This window comes from Jaculus jaculus, chromosome 22, assembly GCF_020740685.1.
Source record: "Jaculus jaculus isolate mJacJac1 chromosome 22, mJacJac1.mat.Y.cur, whole genome shotgun sequence".
Taxonomy (NCBI): Eukaryota; Metazoa; Chordata; class Mammalia; order Rodentia; family Dipodidae; genus Jaculus; species Jaculus jaculus.
The window spans coordinates 8,449,316-8,472,129 of record NC_059123.1 but is presented as its reverse complement, the minus strand read 5'-3'; the positions used below and the strand labels follow the sequence as shown (position 1 = coordinate 8,472,129).

General features: G+C 43.6%; 1 protein-coding gene across 2 annotated transcripts in view; it reads left to right on the top strand.

Moving 5' to 3' along the window:
• The window catches only part of Itpr2 (inositol 1,4,5-trisphosphate receptor type 2), a 457,151-nt gene that overhangs the window by 234,956 nt on the left and 199,381 nt on the right, over positions 1-22,814 (top strand). For both annotated transcript variants that reach the window (XM_045139538.1, XM_045139536.1), the window contains exons 33-36: positions 6,329-6,457; positions 8,106-8,226; positions 19,284-19,474; positions 20,604-20,746. In XM_045139538.1, the coding sequence (XP_044995473.1) occupies positions 6,329-6,457; positions 8,106-8,226; positions 19,284-19,474; positions 20,604-20,746 (584 nt within the window). The remainder of the gene's footprint in view (positions 1-6,328; positions 6,458-8,105; positions 8,227-19,283; positions 19,475-20,603; positions 20,747-22,814) is intronic.

Here is a 22,814-nt window from a genome sequence, read left to right as displayed (position 1 = left end):
GGTAGCCATCCTGACCAGGGTGAGATGAAACTGCAAAGCATTTTTAATTTACATTTTTCTGATGGCTAAGGAGGTTGAACTTTTTTTTTTTTTTTTTTAATCTGTTGGCCATTTCTGTTTCTTTTGAGAACTGTCCCTTCATTTTGTCAGCCCGGTTATCTATTGGTAGTTTTTTGCTTTTCTGGTGTTTGGTTTTTGCTGTTTGTTATATATTCTAGATACCAACCCTCTGTCCGCTGGCAGAGATCCCCCTTCTGTAGACTTTCTGCTCTCTGTGCTGATAGTTTCCTGTGTTGTGAAGAAGCTTTTTAGTTTCACGTGGTCACATTTGTTAATTCCTGTGACTGTTTCCTGTGCAATTGGAGTCTTCTTCGGAAAGTTCTTACCTATCCCTACAACTCCCAATGATTGTTTCTTTTTCTCCAGTATTTTTAGTGTTTCTGGATTCATATAAGGAATTTGACTTTTTGGAAAAAATGTTTATATTTGTTATTTCTTTGCAAGCAGAGAGAAGGGGAGAGAGACAGAGAGAGAGAGGAGAGAGAGAGAAAGAGTGTATGAATGGGCACGCCAGGGCCTCTTTGCCACCGCAGAGGAACTCCAGACACCTGTGCCACTTTGTGCATCTGGCTTTATGTGGGTACTGGGGAATCGAACTCAAGCCATTAGGGTTTGCAAGCAAGCACCTTTAGTTCCTGAGCCATCTCCATACTTTGATTTTTCTTTGTGCAGAGTGAAAGCCATGGGTCTATTTCTACTCCTCTCCAGGCAGATTTCCAGTTTTGCCTGGGACACCAGTTTTTGAATAAAATAAGCTGCCTGTTTCTATTGTATACTTCGGATGTCTTTGTATAAAATTCCACTGTGGTCTGATAGAGTACATAGAATTACCTGTTTATTTATTTATTTTTTAATTTGTTAAAACTTGCTTTGCAAGTGGCCAGCTTTGGAGACGCTTTACGTATACTGACAAGGAGAATGCGTGTTCTCTGTCCCTGGGCGGGAATGTGCTGTAGATATCTGTAGATCCAACTGGTCTGTTGCGTAATACAGCTCTGAAGTGTCTTTGCTGGTTTTTAGCTTTGAGGAGCTGTCGAAATATGTAAGTAGGGCATTAAAGGCATCCACTATTTTTTCTACCTGGATCCATGCGACTTTCTGTGTTTTTTAGTGTTTATCTTAGGAAGTTGGGAATAAATGTTTACAACTGTTAGCGCGTCTTGATAGACTGTTCCTGCAGTCAATATGCAGTGCGCTCCTAGGCTCTCCTCATCAGCCTTGATTTGAAGCCCACAGTATCAGATACAAGAATAGCCACGCCTGCATGTTTGCTGCTTCCATTGCCTGGTGGGTTCTTCCATCCTTTGACGGTTTCTGGATATCTTTGCTAATTTTGTGAATTTCTTTAAGACAAGAAATAGTTGGATCTAGTTTATTTTTTATTTTTTTAAGTAGGGTCTCACTCTAGCCCAGGCTGTCCTGGAACTCACTCTATAGTCCTAGGCTTGTTTTGAACTCACAGCTAGATCTTGTTTTTTGTCTTTTTTTTTTTTCTCCTGAGGTTGGGTCTCTATCCCAGGTTGATCTACAATTCACTGTGTTGTCTCAGGGTGGTCTTGAACTCACAGAGATCCTCCTACCTCTGCCTCCCAAGTGCTGGGATTAAAGGCGTGCGCCACCACGCCCAGCTTGGGTCTTGTTTTTTTAATCCTGCCAGTTAGTCTGCATTTTTTCATTGGTGAGTTGTGATCATTTACATTTAATGTCATTATTGAGAGCAGTTTTTCCCATGATTTAGCTGGCTGATGTTTTGGTTGGTATTTCTTTTTCTCTTTCGCTGTTAGCTTTGGAGATTCTGTGGGTCAGTCCATTTCCAAGTCTTCTTTGTTCCCTTGTTCCTTTCTTGGTTCATATGGATGACACCATTTTTTCTTTTCCCTCTTTACATATAATTTAAAGCATTTTCTGCAGTGCTGGTTTGTTCATCATGAATTGCCTTGTTTTCTTGTGATTGTGCTGGGATATCCTTATTTCTCCATCAATTTTGAAAGATAACTTTCCTGGGTATAGCAAGCACCCTTGGTCGGAAGGTGTTTACTTTCAGAGCCTTAAATATATCACTGTCCTTTTCCACTTTGGGGTTTCTGAGAAACTGTGTTCTTGTCAAACTTTATGTGTGAGTTGGCATTTTCCCCTCTTCCATCTTGTAGTATTGTTTCTTTACTTTGTATTCTTGACATCTTGACTATGATTTGTCATGGGGAGATTCTTCTCTGGTCATATGTGTTTAGGGATCTAAACACCTGTTATGTCAGCAGGTTGACTTCTCTCGAGGTTTCAGACATTTTCTGCTATGATTCCATCGAATAACCTTCAACTCCTCTACATGTTATCTCACCCTGTGAACTGTAAGGCTTGGTTTCTTTTTTTTTTAAGTATTTTATTTTTATTTATGAGAAAGAGAGAGAGAGAGAAAGAGAAAAAGAGGCAGATAGAAAGAATGGACATGCCAGGACCTCTAGCCACTGCAAACAAGCTCCAGGTGCATGTGCCACCTTGTGCATCTGGCTTATGTGGGTCCTGGGGAATTGAACCTGGATCTTTTGGCTTTGCAAAGCAAGTGCTTTAACTGCTAAGCCATCATTCCAGCTAGGCTTGGTTTATTGAATGCATCCCAGCCTTCTTGGAAGTAATGTTCATGTTCCTTGATTTTTTTTCTTTCTATGCACCTGTTTAAACATTGCCTCAACTTGGTCTTCCATCTCTGCCATTAAGTCATCAGCTTGACCTCACCTATTGTTAATGCTCCCTGTTGTGATTTTTATTTGAGTGATTGTTTCTGTCATTTCTAGAATTCCTGTTTGGTTCTTTTCCAGTGTCTGTATTTCCTTGCTTAATTTATCCTCCATGTTTTGAACTTTTTTTTTGCTTACACGTTCATTTGCTTTAGAGACTGTCTGGTCAGTTTCTGGGATGGATGTCCTTAGTTTATTCACCTGCTTGCTCGAGCCCTCTGTGTGAGCACTGATGTTTCTTAGAAGTAGGATTGTCAATTCTTTCCTTGTGATTTTCCCTATCTCTGTGGTGTGGCTTTCGTTTTCCTGAGTTAGGAAGCTGGGAATGGATCCGGTGGGTGGATTCTTCACAGTCTTTGTGTTTCTACATTGTGTTTTCCCCATATAATACAGATTTAACTAGCTCCCTTTTCAAATTTTTGTCTTCTGTGGGATCTCTTACAGGCCTCTTCGCTAATGATTATAGTGCTTCCCTCTTACTGATCAGTCATTGGGGTCATATGCTCAGCTCTTATCGACCCTTGTGACCCTGGGTGGTGCTTTCGTGTAGAAGATGATGTCACACTGGCTGAAGTTCTCCAGTGTGGGCCTGGTGGGTGGGCCAAGTTCGAGAGCTTTTCTTCCATTGGTAGTATTGGCTGGAGTTCCCCTTTGCTGGGGTGCTGGGACCCTCTGACTGCCTGTACAGGCTCAGTGGCCTGTGTTCACAGTCCTGGAGGTCTATGTGAACTATGGGATGTAGACTAGGCTGACTGCTTCTACCATGATGGAATTCTGGAGATCCAAGTGTCTCTTTTAAGTGAAACTATGAAAAACAAAAGGACACACACACACACACACACATACACACTCAAGAAACATTCATACAACTTTTATTACAATATATTGTTATAAATGTTCTCTTTGGGCTGGAGAGTTGGCTTAGTGGTTAAGGCACTTGCCTGCAAAGCCAAAGGACCCAGGCTCAATTCCCCAGGACCCATGTAAGCCAGATGCACAAGGTGACTCATGTGTCTGGAGTTCATTTGCCGTGGCTAGAGGCCCTGGCATACCCATTCTCTTTCTTTCTTTCTCTCTCCTTTCTCCTTCTCTCTCCCTCTCTCTCTGCCTCTTTGTCTTTTTCAAATAAATAAATAAAAATAAAATATTAAAAAGTTCTCTTTATTTATTTTATTATATTTTTAAAATTTTTGTAATGTTTTATTTATTTATATATTTTAGAGAGAAAGAGGTAGATAGATAGATAATGAACACATCAGGGCCTCCAGCCACTGCAAACTCCAGGAGCATGTGCCAACTTGTGCATGTAGCTTAAGTGGGTACTGGGGAATCAAACCTGGGTCCTTAGGCTTCACAGGCAAGTTCCTTAACTGCTAAGCCATCCCTCTAGGCTCTATTTATTTTGAGAGAGAGAGACAGAAAGCAGATATAGAGAGAAAATGGTTGCACCAGGGCCTTTAGCCACTGTAAACAAACTCCAGATGTATGTGCCACCTTGTGCATCTGGCTCATGTGGGTCCTGGGGAATTGAACCTGGGTCCTTAGGCTTTGCTGGCAAGTGCCTTAATCTCTAAACCAGCTCTCTAGCCCCAAATTTTCTCTTTTATTATGCTGTTACTAATCTCTTACTGTGCCTAATTTGTGAATTAAGCTTTACTGTAGCTCTGTATATAGAAGATAAAAATGTTAAATATAGAATTTATTGCTGTTCATGGAGGTCTTGAAACGCACCTCTGGTGGATTAGGGTACTGGCTGCGTTGAACATCTTGTTTGTGTAGGTACCGTGTTGTATTCTGGGGCAATTGCTAGATTACATAATTTAACATAACTTATTTCTTTTAATTACCCTGTTACCTACACTATCCCTGTAGTATTAGTTATGCTAAAACCCATTGAGTTCTGAGCACACGAGGTGAGTGTCATTTAGTAGAGAGGAAAAAACGAACTGCACAGATGGAGAGCGGCTGAGCCTTCAAACAAACCCGTCCTGTCTCCTCCTCCTCCTCCACTTAGCAAATTCTGGATTTCACACTCCCGTTTCCCACGCCAGAAACACTAAAACACATGGTTTGAGGAGGCGACTTCCCCCTTTTGTGAACTTGCGTGAAGAGTTTTAAAGCAACGTCAAATGAAATCATGTTCACTTGCTCTTTTGCCGAAGCACCTTATCGAAACGTCAATAATGACACAGGAACTTGTATTTCTTAAGAGCGTCTGGAACATATGGCCACCATACTGGCCCTCTCTTGCCCTTTGTGAGTATTTTTTCTCTGCCTCTGTCTGCAGTCTGTCCTCACACCCTCTGTGCTCCTCCTTTCTCTTTTTTCTCTGTGTTTCTTGTGGGCTTTCATTTGTTTTTAATTATGTCCCTTAGCTTTCATATTTTGCCTTCCTTGGCATGCTTCGCAGCCTACAGTTCAGCAAAATGGCCAGTTGATGTCTCATTTAATCAGATATCAAGATTAGGACTGGAGAGGTGGCTTAGCGTTTGCTTGCAAAGCCAAAGGAGCCAGGTTCAATTCCCCAGGACCCATGTAAGCCAGATGCACAAGGTGGCGCGTGCATCTGGAGTTTGTTTGCAGTGGCTGGAGGCCCCGGTGTGCCAATTCTCTCTCTCAAATAAATAAATCAATATAAAAAGTTTTCAAAAAGATGGAGAGGTCAGCGCAGGGGGCAGGGCTGTCCTCAGTGCTAACCGTCTTCTGGTTAGCCTGCTCCCCAGGAAGGGTGCAAAGCCAGAGACCTCTCCTGCTCCCCTGACCAGCTGTGAAGGAGAAAGCGAGTTACAGGGATGGTGGTCTTTGCTTTTCTTCCCTCGTTTTCCTGTTCCGCTGGGACCAAGCATCCAAGAAGAAGCAACTTAATAGAGGGCAGGTTTATTTCAGCTTACAGCCAAGGGTTCCGTGAAGGAGGGGAAGCCCCAGGGATGGATGGAGTGTGTAACCGAGACTCTTCACCTCACATCAGGAGCAGAAGGCAGCGGAGAGTAGATAAAAAGTGAATAGAACAGGCTAGAGAGATGGATTAGCAATTAAACGCTTGCCTGTGAAGCCTAAGGACCCCAGTTCGAGGCTCAGTTCCCCAGGACCTACATTAGCCAGATGCACAAGGGGGTGCATGTGTCTGGAGTTCCTTTGTAGTGGCTGGAGGCCCTGGCGCACCCATCCTCTCTTTCTCTTTCTCTGCCTCTTTCTCTCTCTGTCTGTCACTCTCAAATAAATAAATAAAAATAAGCCAAAATAATTTTAAAAAGAAGAAGTGAATAGAACAATAAAGTCCTTAAGGCCCAACCAACCCTTGGGGCTCATTTCTTCCAGCAAGGCTCCACTCCTTCTCCCCAACATTTCCCCAACAGCACCCCTAGTTGGGGACCCAATGTTTAAACCCTTGAGTCAGTGGGAGATGTTTCACCTTTAGACTGCCGGTTACCGAGAACCATCCCAGGATGGTTCTGGAAGGCTGCAGGATGCCCGTGTTACAGTACCAAGGTGGTACGGAGCACGCACGTGACGTCGCTGTCCTTTCCTCCCAGGTGTGTAACACAACCACGGACAGGAAGCACGCCGACGTCTTCCTGGAGAAGTGTGTCACCGAGTCCGTCATGAGCATCGTGAGCGGCTTTTTCAACTCCCCGTTTTCAGACAACAGCACCAGCCTCCAGGTGAGGACACCGACCCGCCGCGGGAGAAACATCCGCTGCCCAGAGCTGACCTTTGCCAAGAAGCCTCATGCTGACCACAGAGTCCTTCTGCACACCCCCAGTGACCCCTCCTCTCTTATTACTTACCAGAGCTCACCAGACGTCTTTTATCACGGACTGTGACATGCTCTTGGATATGTGTCAATACATCCTCCAACCCCCCGCTCTCCTCCCTTGTTTTTGTCTGTTTCCTGTGTGTTTTTGCTTGTTTATAACCATGTCCCTTACCTTACCCAGTTTGTCTCCCCTGACACACTTGGAATTTTCCACCTTAACAAAATGGCCAACTGATGCCTTATTTAGTTAGATATAAATATTAGAGGTGACTCCACTGCTCCTGCACCCCTTCTCTTCCTCCCAACTTCATGTTACATAAAGTGGACCCATCTTCACATTAAATTATTTTTTCATCTCTCTCTGAGCAGGAGGAAGCCACTCATATCTGTATGCGGATTGCCAAGTGTTGAAATAATGGCATGATTCCTTAAGTAGCTAGACATCTGACCCAACTGTTCCATGTTAGTCATTTATTCTAAAAAAAATGAACAAATATAACTTATATAATCTCTGTCTCCCTATATATGTGTACACACATACATATACAAAAACAACTCATGAAACAAACATACCCACTCTCTTTACTTTTGGAGCCAACCAACTTTGAACTGGCAATATTTGAAAAGGATTGTAGTAAACATGTACAGACTTTTTTGGTTATTATTCCATGAACAATATAGTATAGCCACCATTTATATAGTATTTATATTTTATTAAGAATGTTATGTAGTATAGAGATAGATAAAGTCTGTGGAAAGACGTTTATAGGTAATTTACATGCCAGTGCATACAATTTTATAAATATTGGCAAGCATCTGTTAAGTGTCTGTTGGTATGAGGGATGACCTTATCTTTACCATGTTGACCCTTATTAACTGCACCTTGAAAAACTCATTTATTTTTACTTCATAGTTCTCCAAATATCCCATGGTGATTATATATTGCTTTTATAAAAGCATCATCTTAATTGCAATTTCTTTTTGTTTGGAGACAGGGTCTCTATTGCAACCCTCCCAGTCCAGCCTCCCGTGTGCTGGGGTTGCAGATGTAAGCCACCATACCTGGCTAATCATGATTTCTGGAAAGACCAACTTTGAAGCTATTGCTGTTAATATGGGAACATCTGAAATGGATTTTGTCATTGAATATGGGCGTCCCCTCTACATGCCCATCAAACAAACCCACATCAGGCCAACAACCAAGCCCAGAACCATCTGCTCCACTGGTCCTTGGCAATCAGGGACTGCAGAAGCCACATTGAGATTTGTTTCATTGACTGAAGACACAGCATATTTTTCTAATTAAGGATATAGTTAAAATGCAAATAACCAAATTTCTGTAATTAAGGATAGAGTAAAAAAGAAATGCAATTAACCAAAATTTCTGTAATTCCTGGCGCGGCTCCTCTCATGAAGCGAAGGAGACACACGTAGCCTGGAGGTGCGTGAGCCGCCTGCTTCGCACATCTGGACTGGAGGTGCGTGAGCCGCCCGCTTCGCACATCTGGAGTGGAGGTGGCTCAGTGACTCCGTGTGCCTTGTACTTGTTTCAGAGCCACCAGCCCATCTTCATCCAGCTGCTGCAGTCCGCCTTCAGAATTTACAACTGCACCTGGCCCAACCCCGCGCAGAAGTCGTCCGTGGAATCCTGTATCAGGACGCTGGCCGAAGTGGGTAAGCCGGTGGTGTCAAAGTTCCCAACTTCACAAGAAAGGTTGATGGTGGCATTTGTGGGAAGCTGAGCAGGGCCCTCCGGTGACTGAGCACGGCAGGCTGTCGTCACGATTGTTTGTAACTGACGTGCGGCACATGATGCTGAAGTGTGGCTCAGGCTGGCTTCCATCTCACTCACTATGTAGCTAAACCTGGAGCTCCTGATCCTCCTGCCTCTGCCTGCTGAGCTTCTGAGATGACAGGCGTGTGCCGCAGACCCAGCTAACAAACAATTACTGAGTCAGGGGGCAAGGTGCTTGCAAGAGGCATTAGCAGAATGGGAGGAAGTTGTCGTGTGTGAAGTGGGCGGGACATCATACTGCTGCTGGCTGGGGTGCCCAGCACGTGTGGGGAACAGAAGGGAGTGTGTTGTGGGGACCATGGATGTTCCAATGAAGAATCCATCCTGAGCTTGTTTCACAAAATATGCAGCTGAAGCTTAAAGGCTTTGTGTTAGCATTAAAAAGATCTCCACGCTGAAGCAGACCTAAAATGAACCCAACACGGCTCAAGGAAACTGGCGGAAGAGGGGGTGGAAAGAATGTCAGAGCCACACATTGGGTCATGATATCCAGAGACATTTCCTCTTACCCATAACTGATGGTGAACCCCACAATGCACAACCCATATGCCCCAACAAGTGGGGGTGCTGGTGGAGGGGAGAGGACAGGGAGGAGGCTAACAATGGTACCAACTTGACTGTATTTACTGAGTACATGTATTTTATTTCAGAAAGAGACACACACAGAGAGAAAGAGTAAGATAGATAGATAGAGATAGAGATAGAGAGAGAGAGAGAGAGAGGGAGAGAGAGAGGACATGAATAGGTACGCCAGGGCCTCCAGCCACAGTTTACAACCTCGAGATGCATGTAAGCCACCTTGTGCACTGGTTTACGCGGGTCCTGGGGAATCAAACCGGGGTCCTTTGGCTTTGAAGGCAGACACATTAACCACTAAGCCATCTCTTCAGCCCTGTATTAGCATTTTTTAAAAAACCTGCATAGAGAATTTCACTCCAGGAAGATTATTCTGGGAGGAGATTTATTTAAGTGAGAAGTGAGGAAAGGCAGAAAGAAAAAAAAAAAAAAAGGAAAACACTGATTTTTCTGCAGTGGTTCCAGAGAAAAATCATGAGAGGTTAAACAGGCTTCCACAGTGGCAGGGAAGGGTCAAATGTAAAAAGGGAAGGGCGAATTTCCACACTCAGCGATTATGCAGATGCCAGGGACCGACCAGGACGGTGAAGAGGCAGGTGGCATCACCCAGATGAACTGACGCGTGGTGTGCCACAACATCGCTCCGCATTGCTGCCCTTACCATGGGGTTAGAGCTCAGTGTCTTTAGACTTCTCACACTGTGTTTTAGCGTACAAGAAGGAACTATGTTTTTCTGGTCAAGGCTAAGTCTTTGGTGCTTCCAGCTTTAGAGCCAAAGATATATTTCAACACATTTAGCCTCAGCGGCCACTTGAGGAGCCCAGCTCCGCTCTCCCGCTAGATATTCAGGAGCCCGTCTGGCTTCCCAGAGACACCTTGAAGTCCGATTTCGAGGTCCAAGAACCCACGGAACCCACTGGTGGCTCAGAGCCAGAGCACACCATCTTTCATTTTGTTGTTTGTTACAGGATCCGTCTATGTAGCCCAATCTGGCCCTGAACGTGTGATGCTCCTGCCTCAGCCTCCTGAGTAGCTGGGATTTTTAAATGCTGAGAGCAGCATTCTGTCTGTGCTGTGGGGCTGTGCTCCCTTGCCTCAGTTCTTCTCCCAAAGCTTCTGAAGCTTTCAACTGGAGCCTCGATCCCTCACGAATTTACTATGTGCGCCATGTTAGTGTATCTGATAAAATGTTCATATAGACTTTTAAAGGTGGAGGGGCTGGGCATGAGTTATCTGCCAAAACTGATAGTTATGTCCGTTGCAACCTTCTCCTAAGATCTATAACATTTGACCTTGATAAGAAATTGCAAATTCTTAAATAGGGGCTGATGGGATGGCTTAGCGGTTAAGGCGTTTGCCTGCAAAGCCGAAGGACCCAGGTTCGATTCCCCAGGACCCACATTAGCCAGATGCAGAAGGGGGTGCATGCATCTGGAGTTCGTTTGCAGTGGCTGGAGGTCCTGGCACGCCCATTCTCTCTCTCTCTCTCTCTCTCCTTCTCTGTCAAGTATATAAATAAAATTGAAACAAGTCTTTTTTAAAAAAAATTCTTAAATTGTAACACGTACTAGTTGCAGGCATTCATTTGTTGTGGGGGGCCTCTTGCATCACAAGGTGTGAGGGTCCTCATCTTTCCATACCCTCAGTGAGGGGTGGGGGGTCTATAAGGATGTAGACCTCTGTCATAACTGCACATCATGGTGTCCACTACGATTTTAGGAATATAAGTGCTCAGGGATTTTCAGACTTTGTTGCTCAGTTTACTCACCATGTAAAATGCAGCAACATGTGGTAGAAGTGCTTTGGGCAATGGTCCTCCAAGAACTACTTCCATATTATTCCACTTAAACAAAGAGTTTTTCTCCACGTGTCTCATAATCCTCATGTGATCTGCAGGATGAATGTTGATGCTCGGCTGGCAACGCAGTCAGCAGTCCAAATGGAAGTTTCACGAAGCGTCTTCCACACATGCTTCGGATAAAAGACAAACAAGCTTCACTCCAATCATTCTCAGACACCTTGAACAAGTTCAGGACATTTGCCCCTTGAAGAATTTGGTTTTTATGAAGTAAACATATCCATTGGAATCGGTCTGAGTCTTTATAATCTGTTGGCTATCTAAAGAATTTAGCACAATGTACTCCTGTGATTATGGTTTTTAAAAGTCCATAATTCGGACTGGGGATGTAGCTCAGCTGTAGAGGGTTTGCCTCTAGCGCACAAAGCCCTGGGTTTGATCTGGAGTACTGAAAAAAAAAATTTTAAAAAGAAGCAAGACAAAAACCCACCCCCAAACTAAAAGCCAAGCCCAAACAACAAAACAAAAAACATCCTTGGTCATAACTAAGTTATACTATTTTTTTTTAAAAAGTCATTTATTAATTCAACTAATTAATGATTCCTCAATATCTGAAATGTTTTATTTTAGTTGAGAGAAATGCACTCTATCAAACCATATTTCCTGTCTGCAGTGAATTTCCAGCGCATGTAGGTATAACATATAAAGAAACAGCAAATCATAATAGAGTTGAGTAGTTCCTTATCAGTTATGAGATTCCAGAGCCAACACATGAAAACATAAGTCATCCTTATTGCAAGAATTAGGGAAATGGCGCTACAGGCTCTCTAATATACCATTAGATGATTATCGTTCATTTCACCCTATTTTTAAATATTTTATGCTGTTTCCAATCATTCTTCACATTAAAGAGAGTACCTTGGGGTAGAATTTCTGGAATATTAAAATTTGATAGCTATTACCTCCTCTTGGTACTGTTACCCCACAAACAATCTACAGGGGTGTTTTCTCCTTGATAATGCTCTTAGATTTTTTTTTTTTTTGCCCATCTTAGCAAATTTTTTTTTTTATAGTTTTAGTGTGTGTTTCTCTCATGAGTGAGGGAAACTGTTCCACATGACTGAGCAACCACAATTCCATTTCTAGAAACTGTCACTTCTTGTACTTTGTTTCTAAATGATTTGCAGAGCCCTTTATATGAGGAAATCTCTTTGCCTTTCAGTAACTTTTTTCCTCTTAATTTTTCCATTTGAATTTTTATTCATTTTTGCCTGAAAAATTAATTTTTTCTTTTGGTGCTTTTCGGTGTTCCTTTCATCCCCAGGATATCCTTGCCCAGTCTGAGGTGCTCCTAAATTCCCACTGCAGATGTTCAAGGTTTTGGTTTTTCTATATTTTGAGTGTTGCTGCTTAAATCTTTGAGCTCTCTGGAGCTGGGTGTGGTGGCTCATGCCTGCAGCTTCAACACTGGGGATGCTGAGGCCACGTGGACTGTGAGTTCAAGGCCATCCTGGGCTACAGGGTGAGATCGTGACTCACAAAAGCCCCCCAAAAATGAGAAATGGAGAAAGAGAGAGCAAGAATGAGAGAGGGGGGGGGAATGCCTTGGGGAGTGATCTGGCATACTTTTCTTTGTAAGGTATACGGCATGGAGTCAACTTTTTCTTTTCCAGCTGACTACAGGTATTCCATATTAGTTCTTGTATAACCATAAAAACAATACAATCATTCAGTTTGATGAGTGAGGATCCATCTAGTACGGTCCGAATGCTAAATAGGAAACATATTTAATATCTTTGATGCTTTCCTCATATAAAAACACTGGTGCTTAGGTGTAGATTTATTCTGGGAACCCCATCTTGCTAGAGAAAGGGTATGGCTCTCCCCCACTCCACTCATCCTGCCTCGTGCTCTGGCTGTTCCAGTCCTCGCGTGGGCCTGACAGCCAGTGTGCTTTCTAATGAGAGCTGTTGCCCCCCGACATCTGTCATGTGTCTCCCTAAGCAGGTTTTCCATGGCACTTTTCGCTGCATTACGTCTGCTCTCAGAGGGTTCGGTCTGTCAGATACCATCGGCAGCCCGAGCTAATTAAAAAATGTTATCTAACATGTAATATTTAATGAATAATAATTAGAAGTGGATTTTGATTACATCTTAAAATCATTGCAAAGACTTGTCATAGCCAGAGAACTTTAGGATTTGCAAGCCTAATTAGGAGGTTAGACCCATAATAAAAATACCTGTGAATAAAGATCGCTCATTCGAGAGCAGTAGTTACCTTAGGCAGAGCCCCCCCAAAGCGAAGTGTGATGATAGTGGCCCCTCTCCCTTCCCACCCGTTTGCTAGGGACTCCGGGTACTTGCTGCCTATGGCGTGTGTCCTTAACAAGGTCTTCTTTCTAACTTAGATGTAAAATAGGAGTCATTCTTTTCAAAACATTTTAAACTTTAACCTGACTGGTAAATGCTACAGGTCCGAGAAATGGTCGGATATGGCAGAGCCATTAATCTCAAAAATAGCACCAGGTTTATATTTTTACATGTTATGTACACTGGCTTCCAGAATGTTCCTAGCTTAATGGAACATAGCTCAGTTTGGATCATGGCTTTTATTTCATTTGAGGAAAAAGATATGTTCTTGCGTGATAAACAAATTCTTTTCCTAATTACAGTTTTCTTTTCCACTCATACCTTTGCTTTAAGTTTTAAGCAGTGCATGGGAAGCTAAGTCAGCATGATCAATTTTGGTTTCTAATTAATGTTTATACCATTTTGACAGTGCTGGGAATCTATTTGAGATTACGCTTATAGAAATATTAACACGTTTCATAATTGCTCAAAAATGTATCACCTATATAGCTGGCTTCTAGTAATGCCAATACCCCTTCCCTCCATTATACAGTAAATTTTATTACTTAAAATTGTGATGTAGCCTATTGCTACAGTTTACACTTGTGCATAGAAATGTAGTATATTAGTCTATTTTACCTGTAGCATATTTTGTGAACTTCATATTATTTTTTTTGGGGGGGGGAGTAGAGTCTCGCTATATCCCAGGCTGACCTGGAATATACTCTGTAGTCTCTGGGTGGCCTGGAATTCACATTAATCCTCCTACCTCAGCCTCCTGAGTGCTGGGATTTAAAGACGTGTGCCTCCACACCCAGCCGGGTTTATAGCTTTTTGTTATGTTGTTGCAAGGGTAGTATCATAGAAGCCTATTGTCTTTGGTTCCATGGTTTGAATGTTCAGAGCAAATGCTGCTCATGTGTGAAGTGGACAGAAGAGGATGAGAGTGTTGCCAGGGTTTGGGCTGGGGTGGGATTAAGTATTCATGAAAGCGTATGTCTCTTGGCAGCATAGAGGCTAACTGTCCTTCGTGGGGGGTGGGGGCAGAGAGCCAGGGTGCAGCTGCGAGCTGTGGACGGGACACAGTGACAGTGAGTGAGGCTGGGCGGGACCACGGGGAAACATTCTTCATGGGAAGCAGAAAGTCTGTGTGTGTAGGGGGGTCTGAGAGCTGCCAGGGCTCCTGGCACTCCTAAGCCTTTACCTGGAGTTTGTATTATAGTTGACAACTGGGTTTGTGTTGGCAGCAAAAATAATTTCAAAGACGTTTAAGTATTTTTAAAATTATTTTATTTTTATTTATTTATTTGAGAGTGACAGAAAGACAGAGAAAGAGGCAGAGGCAGAGAGAGAGAGAGAGAGAGAGAGAGAGAGAGAGAGAGAGAGGGAGAGAGAGAGAGAGGGAGAGAGAGAATGGGTGTGCCAAGGCCTCCAGTCACTGTGAACGAACTCCAGACGCGTGCGCCCCCTTGTGCATCTGCCTAATGTGGATCCTGGGGAATCGAGCTTCGAACCGGGGTCCTTAAGCTTCGCAGGCAAGCGCTTAACCACTAAGCCATCTCTCCAGCCCTTAGGTATGTTTTCTAGAAGTGAAGCATGCAGCACTTCAGCAGAAATACTGCTGTCCTGTGTCATTTTCCTCACACTGTATGAAAGCCTGGTTCTGTTTCTCTGTGTTTCTGCCTCTCTTCTCTTTTCTCTCACTCTAGTTCTTTTTAGGAATCCTCTTTACTCTAGAATTTTTTTTTTTTTTGACATTTTTCTCTTAACTTGTCATTGGTGTTTGTTTCTATGGCTGGTCACAAGTCACCATTTCAACTGGCTTCTTGTTGCAAAAAGAATGTCACTCTTCTTACATCTTCCTCCTACCTACCCTCGTTCCTTCCCTCCCTCCCTCCCTCCCTCCCTCCCTTCCTCCCTCTCTCTCTCTCCTCCTTCCTTCCTTTCTTCCTTCTTTCCTTCCTTCCCTTCCCTTCCCTTCATTTCTTCCTTCCTTTTTTTCTCCCTTCCTTCTTCCCTCCCTCCCTCCCTCCCTCCCTCCCTCCCTCCCTCCCTCCTTCCTTCCTTCTTTCTTTCCTTCCTTCCCTTCCCTTCATTTCTTCCTTCCTTTTTTTCTCCCTTCCTTCTTCCCTCCCTCCCTCCCTCCCTTCCTTCCCTCCTATTTTTACTCATTTAAAGTGTTGTCCAGTGACTGTCATTGTAATCTTAAATGTTATTTATATGTGTATCTTTCTAGACTGAACGCTTTAAGTAATGTCTATGTCCTTCACACGGAACTATGAGGAATGTGACGTATTTCTCCCACATCTCCCTCTTTTCTCTCACTGTTAGACTTACTGCTTGATATATCCTTGTATTTCTATTGTTTTGTTTTGTGAAGCTTCTCATATAAGCTTTTAAACACTACAAATCAGTTGTTGGAACTTATACATTGTGACATGTATTTTTCACTATCAAACCATTTGAGACAAAAATGAAGTGCTGTGGGCTGGAGATACAGCTTAGCAGTTAAGGTGTTTGCCTGGAAAGCCAAAAGACCCAGGTTGGATTCCCCAGGACCCACGCAAGCCAGATGCGCAAGGGGGCGCCTGCGTCTGGAGCTCGTTCGCAGTGTCATGAGGTTCCGGCGTGCCCATTCTCTCGCTCTCCTTCTTTCTCCGCCAAATAAATAAACAAAAATAAAATATTTTAACAATGAAGTGTGTGATAGTAAAACTTTTTTTAACCAGAAGAGAATTTCCTAGATGCATATATCTATAACGATATTTTCTTTTGTTTCTAGCTCCATTTTCCATCAGGTTCATATTAGTTGCAATAGTTTCCTGTGTTCATCTTGACATATTCTGAGACTCTGTTCTGTCTATCATCTATGTATCTATCTATCTATCTTTCTTTCTGTCTATCTATCTACCTATCTATCTTTCTATCTATCATCTATCTGTCTATCTATCTTTCTTTCTTTCTATCTATCATATATCTTTCTATCTATCTTTCTATCTATTTATCTATCATCTGTCTATCTATCTATCTATCTATCTATCTATCTATCTATCTATCTGTCGACCTATCTATCTATCTATTATCTATCTACCTTTCCTCTCTCATAGTTTTTTTCCCATATGTGATTCAGAGAAAAATTCCTCAGCTGTGCACAATGTGGAATGCATTAATTGGGTAATTACGTTCACTTCTTACTTTTATTGATGGAAATTTCTCTTCTCCATTTTTTTTTTTTATTTTTTGTCCATTTGCTCCTCAAAGACACCCCAGTGTCGTGTCAGGAAGTCGGCTGTCAGCGTGATTCTTTGCAGGAGTCCTCTTTTCTCCCCTCTCCGGAAGCCCTTGAGCTGTTCCTCTTGTCATTTGTGTTAGTGTCTGTGGCTGGTCACATCAAGGTACGACTCCTAGTGGCTTAAAGACAGAACGTGCTGGGTCACAGTCCTGGAGGCACAGAGTAAGGCATTGGCAGCACCCGGCGCCCCTGGAGACTCTGGGCAGCAATCTGCTGTGGGCATTTCTCTTAGCTCTGGGTGTTTGCCGACAGCCGCGGGCGTTGCCTGGCTTTCAGCTGCATGGACCACCGCTGGCCCACCTTCCCGCCACTGCCCTCCTGTGAGGCTCGGTGAGACCGAGCTAGACAGAACAGAACTGGCTTCAGTGCTAGAACTTTCCCTTTGAGGAGATCTGCAAGGGCCAATTCCAAGTCAGGTCCCATGCTGATTTGGACTTGAAGGTGTTCAGCCTCTAATGTCAGCATTCTCTGTCACTACGACGAGGCCACTCTACCCATTTAATCCTACTTAACACACCTTGACCCCCTCAAGCAGGAGACCTAACACCAGTATCAGCTCAAGAAATTTCTTCATCATTTCTTCCTGTCCATCGTTTCTGTTACGTTTTTTACTGGAAATCAGATTGGTTAGGTATATAAGTTCCTAGACTGGCCCTCCCTATTTCATAATTTCTATTTTATTTACCATTGTTCTTTTATATGTCCCATGAACTAGAATATTGCCTGGCTTCCTTTGTTCCCATATTTTCCATTTTTCATGTAATTTTGGGGAGGATTATTTGTGCAGGCATATTTTAACGTTAAAGTTTTTTTTCTAACTTTCTAATTTTTTGCATGCAACATCTACTCAAATTCTCTACGGATCATAATTACATTTATTTAAATATGACTTGTTTGTCCTTGAATTGTTTGATTTCATTGAGGGTGGTGAGTTTTTTTTTTTTTTCTTTTAGTTTTTTTTTCGAGGTAGGGTCTCACTCTGGCCCAGGCTGACCTGGAATTAACTATGTAGTCTCATGTAGTCTCAGGGTGCCTCGAACTTACGGCGATCCTCCTGCCTCTGCCTCCCAAGTGCTGGGATTAAAGGCATGCGCCACCACGCCCGGCTTGAGGGTGGTGAGTTTAATGCTACTGGTTTTCCTCGTGGTTCTCAGTTCTGTGTTTATGGTTGTGAGGGGCTGAGGGGCTGTTCTGACTTCCCCGGGGGGGGGGTCCTGGTGTGTGTGTCCAATGCAGTTTGGAGGGTCTGTCTCTCCTGTAAGCCTTACATACATCGTAGGGCTGGTCTGGAGTTCAGTGGCGAGGACTGAGCAAATGAAAATGGAGACTTTCTTTCAGCGTGCACATGTGTTGTGCACATGTGTGTATAGTTTATGTTTATGTGTGTTTATTTATGTGTGCATTTTCATGTGGGCATGGTGTGGGGGTGTTTAAAGAAAGGCTGGGACACCAGCAGGTGTTGAAATGCAGGGGACTGGGCTCGGTGGCTGGAGTGTCCAGTATAAGTTCTCTCTGCTCCCTCCTGCTGCTATCTGATGAACTCTGAAGAACCTCCAGCTCTCTTCTGCTTCTCTACCCAGTCCTTCGACCTTAACTTGGCACTCTCCACGGTCCAGCGTTTGGCTTTCTTGCAAGAACGTTTTTCTCTTTCTCTAGCTCCCTGCTGTGTCAAGCTGCTCCCCCCACCAACCCCCAACTTCTCTGCTTTGCTAGTCCCGTGGAGGAGTGCTGTCTTCTCTCTCGGCTGGTTCTTGAGTAGGTTTTCCAGGAGACCTCTCCACTCCCTGGACCACACCTGCTGCTGGTAGGTTGTGCTTTATGAAGCCTTAGGCTATGTACGGTGGCTCCCTGGCGCAGTTTCTTCCCTTCCTTCTCCAATGGACTAGCCACACCTTCATTTTATATAGAAATGCCTCAACACTTTTCTTTCCTTGGTGGCTAGCCACCCTCACTTTTCAGCATAATGACACAATTCCATTAAGATACCATTAGAGCTGGAGAGGTTAAGGCACTTGCCTGTGAAGCCTAAGGGCCCAGATTCGACTCTCCAGGTCCCATATAAGCCAGACAAACAAGGCGATGCAAGCATGCAAAGTTGCACATGTGCAGAAGGTGGTGCATGTGTCTGGAGTTCGATTGCAGTGGCTGGAGGACCTGGCGTGCCAATTCTCTCTCCCCCATTCATAAAAAAAAAATACAGAAAAAGAAAAAAAGAGATACCAACATTAAATGCCACTAGTTCTTAGGCAAAAACACAGGCACCATGTGGTACCTTACAAGGCAAATTATTTTTTGGTTTATTTTTATTATTTTATGAGAGAGAAATAGAAAGAGGAGAGAGAATATGGGCATGCTAGGGCCTCTAGCCACTGCAAATGAACTTCAGATGCATGCATCACCATGTGCATCTGGCTTACGTGGGTTCTGGGGAATCAAATCTGAGTTTTTAGCCTTCATAGATAAGCACCTTAACTGCTAAGCCATCTCTCCAGCCCTCAAGGCAGAGTTTTGTACACTTCTCTGTGTTTTGTGTAGTTTTTCTCTAAGAGGTATTTTATCACGTGCCATTTTGTGTGCGTACGTGTATATATGCGCACACACACTCAAATTAATGAGTTGATTGGCAGATTTTGCTATGTGAGTTCTGTCTGTTTTCCTATTTTCTTTAGCGTCTTGGAAGTTTGCCGGCTTGTAATGGTGTTTTCCCTGCTGACTGCTCTTGAATGTTTAATGAACCCACTTTGTTAATTGTTCTGAATACAGGTTAAAATCTGTTGATACTATATGAAACAACTTTATGGCAGAGATTCAAGATTTGGTATATTCCCTTTGTATTTGTTTCACATTTATTAGACAGTTAATATAATATATGAGGAGTTTCAGCCAAATGGAGAGAAACTTTTTAAGTCTTTCTTTTTCAGCAAAAAATCGTGGAATTGCCATTCCGGTGGACCTGGACAGCCAAGTCAACACCTTGTTCATGAAGAGCCACTCAAACATGGTGCAAAGAGCAGCCATGGGCTGGAGGCTCTCAGCTCGCTCAGGACCACGCTTTAAGGAAGTGCTCGGAGGGCCTGCGTGGGATTATAGAAATATTATTGAAAAGCTGCAGGTACAATGCAAACACAAGCAACATTAATGTTTTTGTAATGAAAAATTTTAAAATGTATTATAGGAGCTTGAGAGATGGCTTAATGATTAAGGCATTTGCCTAGCAATCCTAATGACCTGGGTTCAGTTCTCCAGTACCGATGTAAAGTCAGATGCACAAAGTGGTGCCTACATCTGGAGTTTATTTACAGTGGCTAGAGGTCCTGGTATGATTATATTCTCTGTGTCTGTATCTCTCTGCTTGCAAATAAATAAATAAAATATTTTAAAAATGTGTTACATAAATAAGATATTGCTGAAGACACCCACTTCTTATTGGGGATCAAGCTTTATAATTCTCTACCAGTACTATTCTTTAAATGCAGAGCTTCTGGGGAGCATTGGATGAGATTTCTTTAAGAAAATGTAGATACAGAAGCAAGAAGGATGAGGAACTACCGGGGCTTGGTGAAGGAGTAGTCAGGGCATAAGTGGAAAATAAGGTATGGCTTTGTAGGAGCCAAGAGCCAGGAGTCTTCCAAAGAGTATGAAGTACCATTTAGAATGCTTAGCAGTGGTTCAGGACCGAAATTCCCTCTTACATGTGTATCCTTAGAAAAAAAATTTATTTATTTATGAGAGGTAGATAGAGGGAGGGGGAGAGAGAGAGAGAGAGAGAGAGAGAGAGAGGAAATGTTAATGGGCATGCTAGGGTCTTTAGCCATTGCAAACAAACTCTAGACACATGCACTGCCTAGTGCATCTGGATTTATGTGGGTCCTGGGAAACTGGGAAATTGAACCTGGGTCCTTAGGCTTTGTAGGTCTAATCTCCAAGCCGTTTCTCCAGCTCAGATCCTTAGAAATTTCACGGATGCTTATTCTTCCATTGTTTTATGATTTTGAGAGAGAGAGAATGAGGGAGAGGGGGAGAGAGAGAGAGGGAGAGAGAGACCACATAAGCGGTATTTATACATAAAACCTGGCTGTGTTAAAGCGTGCACATCTGGTACAGTGGGAAGGCAGGATCCATTTCCCATCTTTTGTGACATTCCCACATCTCATTCCTGACTAGTGCCCTTAGGCGATGCCTCTCCCCAGGATGGAATCTGACTTGGGTCTTCACATGGGTCCTCTTGTGCTCTGTCTCAGGATGTGGTCTCCTCCCTGGAGCATCAGTTCAGTCCCATGATGCAGGCTGAGTTCTCAGTGCTGGTCGATGTTCTGTACAGTCCCGAGCTGCTGTTCCCTGAGGGAAGTGACGCCAGAATAAGATGTGGTGCATTCATGTCAAAGTAAGTGGAGCCCGGCTGAGCTGCTGCTAGTGTGACCGAACTGCCTTGGCTTCTAACATCTCCACTCTCTACTCTGCGGATACCGCAATGCATACAGCGTGGCAAGGGCTTGCTATCCAAATAACTCAGTCACAGGGCATTTTATTTTGGTGAAGGTCAAGTTAGCTTATTTTACTAAAATGTACTGGGAATAAAGAGTGTCATTATCGGGCACAAAATATTATACCCCATAATATTATACAATAACTCCTTTCTATAATGATATGGTGGGATCTTTTAAAAGATTATCAGGGCTGGAGAGATGGCTTAGCGGTTAAGCGCTTGCCTATGAAGCCTAAGGATCCTGGTTCGTGGCTCGGTTCCCCAGGTCCCACGTTAGCCAGATGCACAAGGGGGCGCACGCATCTGGAGTTCGTTTGCAGAGGCTGGAAGCCCTGGCGCGCCCATTCTCTCTCTCTCCCTCCATCTGTCTTTCTCTCTGTGTCTGTCGCTCTCAAATAAATAAATTAATTAATTAAAAAAAATAAAAGATTATCATATAAGGCACTGATTTTCATTCATGTAGGAACAAAGGAAGGGCATCTCACACTTATCAAGGTCTTACTGTTTAAGCGGCTGTCCTCTGCATTTATCTATTATTTTTACCAAGTCCATAAACACAGTGAGCACTGGGAAGTCAGGATCAGGAAGGAGACTGAGGGGAGTTCAAGTCAGGTGCTGTGACTTCCTGGCCCTATTATCCTCAGTACCCCTGGCCCCCTTTTCTCAACATTTTTGGGTATTGTTAGATCTACTGCAGCTGACATATTCACCCTGGGATATTTTCATTGTAATTGTTAAGTGAAATGTTCTCAGAAAAGATCTTTGTAAAAAAAGCACAGCTTCCTCCAGGAAGAAGAAATATGCCTTTTCATTAGGAGAATCAGTCACACCAGGGGACAAGTCACAAGTGTCCCACATAGATACAGGATGGTTGCTAAGTGTTCCCGGAGACAGGTGGGAGGAAGATGCTTCAGAGTGCCACTGTCCTTTCATCCCAGTCTTGTGTGGCTGAGGCTGTTGCTGGAAGATGTCAAGAAACATCCTTGGGCTGGAGAGCTGGCTTAGCGGTTAAGCGCTTGCCTGTGAAGCCTAAGGACCCTGGTTCGAGGCTCGGTTCCCCAGGACCCACGTTAGCCAGATGCACAAGGGGGCGCACGCATCTGGAGTTCATTTGCAGTGGCTAGAGGCCCTGGCGCGCCCATTCTCAATCTCTCTCTCTCTCTGTCTCTTTCTCTCTCTCTGTCACTCTCAAATAAATAAATAAAAAATGAACAACAACAAAAAAAAAATTAAAAAAAAAAGAAACATCCTCATTGACTGTGACATACTGAGGTAGAAATGAGAGGATGGAGAAATAGGCAGGTGTTTCCTTCCCTGAACAAGTGCAGTTTCTAGGAGAGGAAAGAAAAAGTGGGATGAGAAGTGCTGCTCTCAGGGTCATGTTGAAGTCCAGGATGAGGTATACAGACTCTAGGGTCACATTGTAGACCAGGATGAGAAGCACTGACTCTAGGGTCATTTTGAAGACCAGAGGAGAAGCGCTGATACTAGGGATCATGTTGAAGACCAGGATGAGGTATACAGACTCTAGGGTCACATTGTAGACCAGGATGAGAAGCACTGGCTCTATGGTCATGTTGAAGACCAGGAAGAGAAGTGCTGACTCTGGGGGTGATGTTGGAGACCAGGATGAGAAGCACTGGTTCTAGGGTTCATGTTGGAGACCAGGATGAGAAGCACTGTCTCTAGGGTTCATGTTGGAGACCAGCAGGAGAAGCACTGTCTCTAGGGTCGTGTTGAAGACCAGCAGGAGAAGCACTGTCTCTAGGGTCGTGTTGAAGACCAGGATGAGAAGTTCTGGATCTAGGGTCATGTTGAAGACCAGGATGAGAAGTTCTGGATCTAGGGTCATGTTGAAGACCAGGATGAGAAGTTCTGGATCTAGGGTCATGTTGAAGACGAGGATGAGAAGCACTGACTCCAGGGATCACACTGAAGACCAATATGAGAAGTGCTGAGTCTAGGC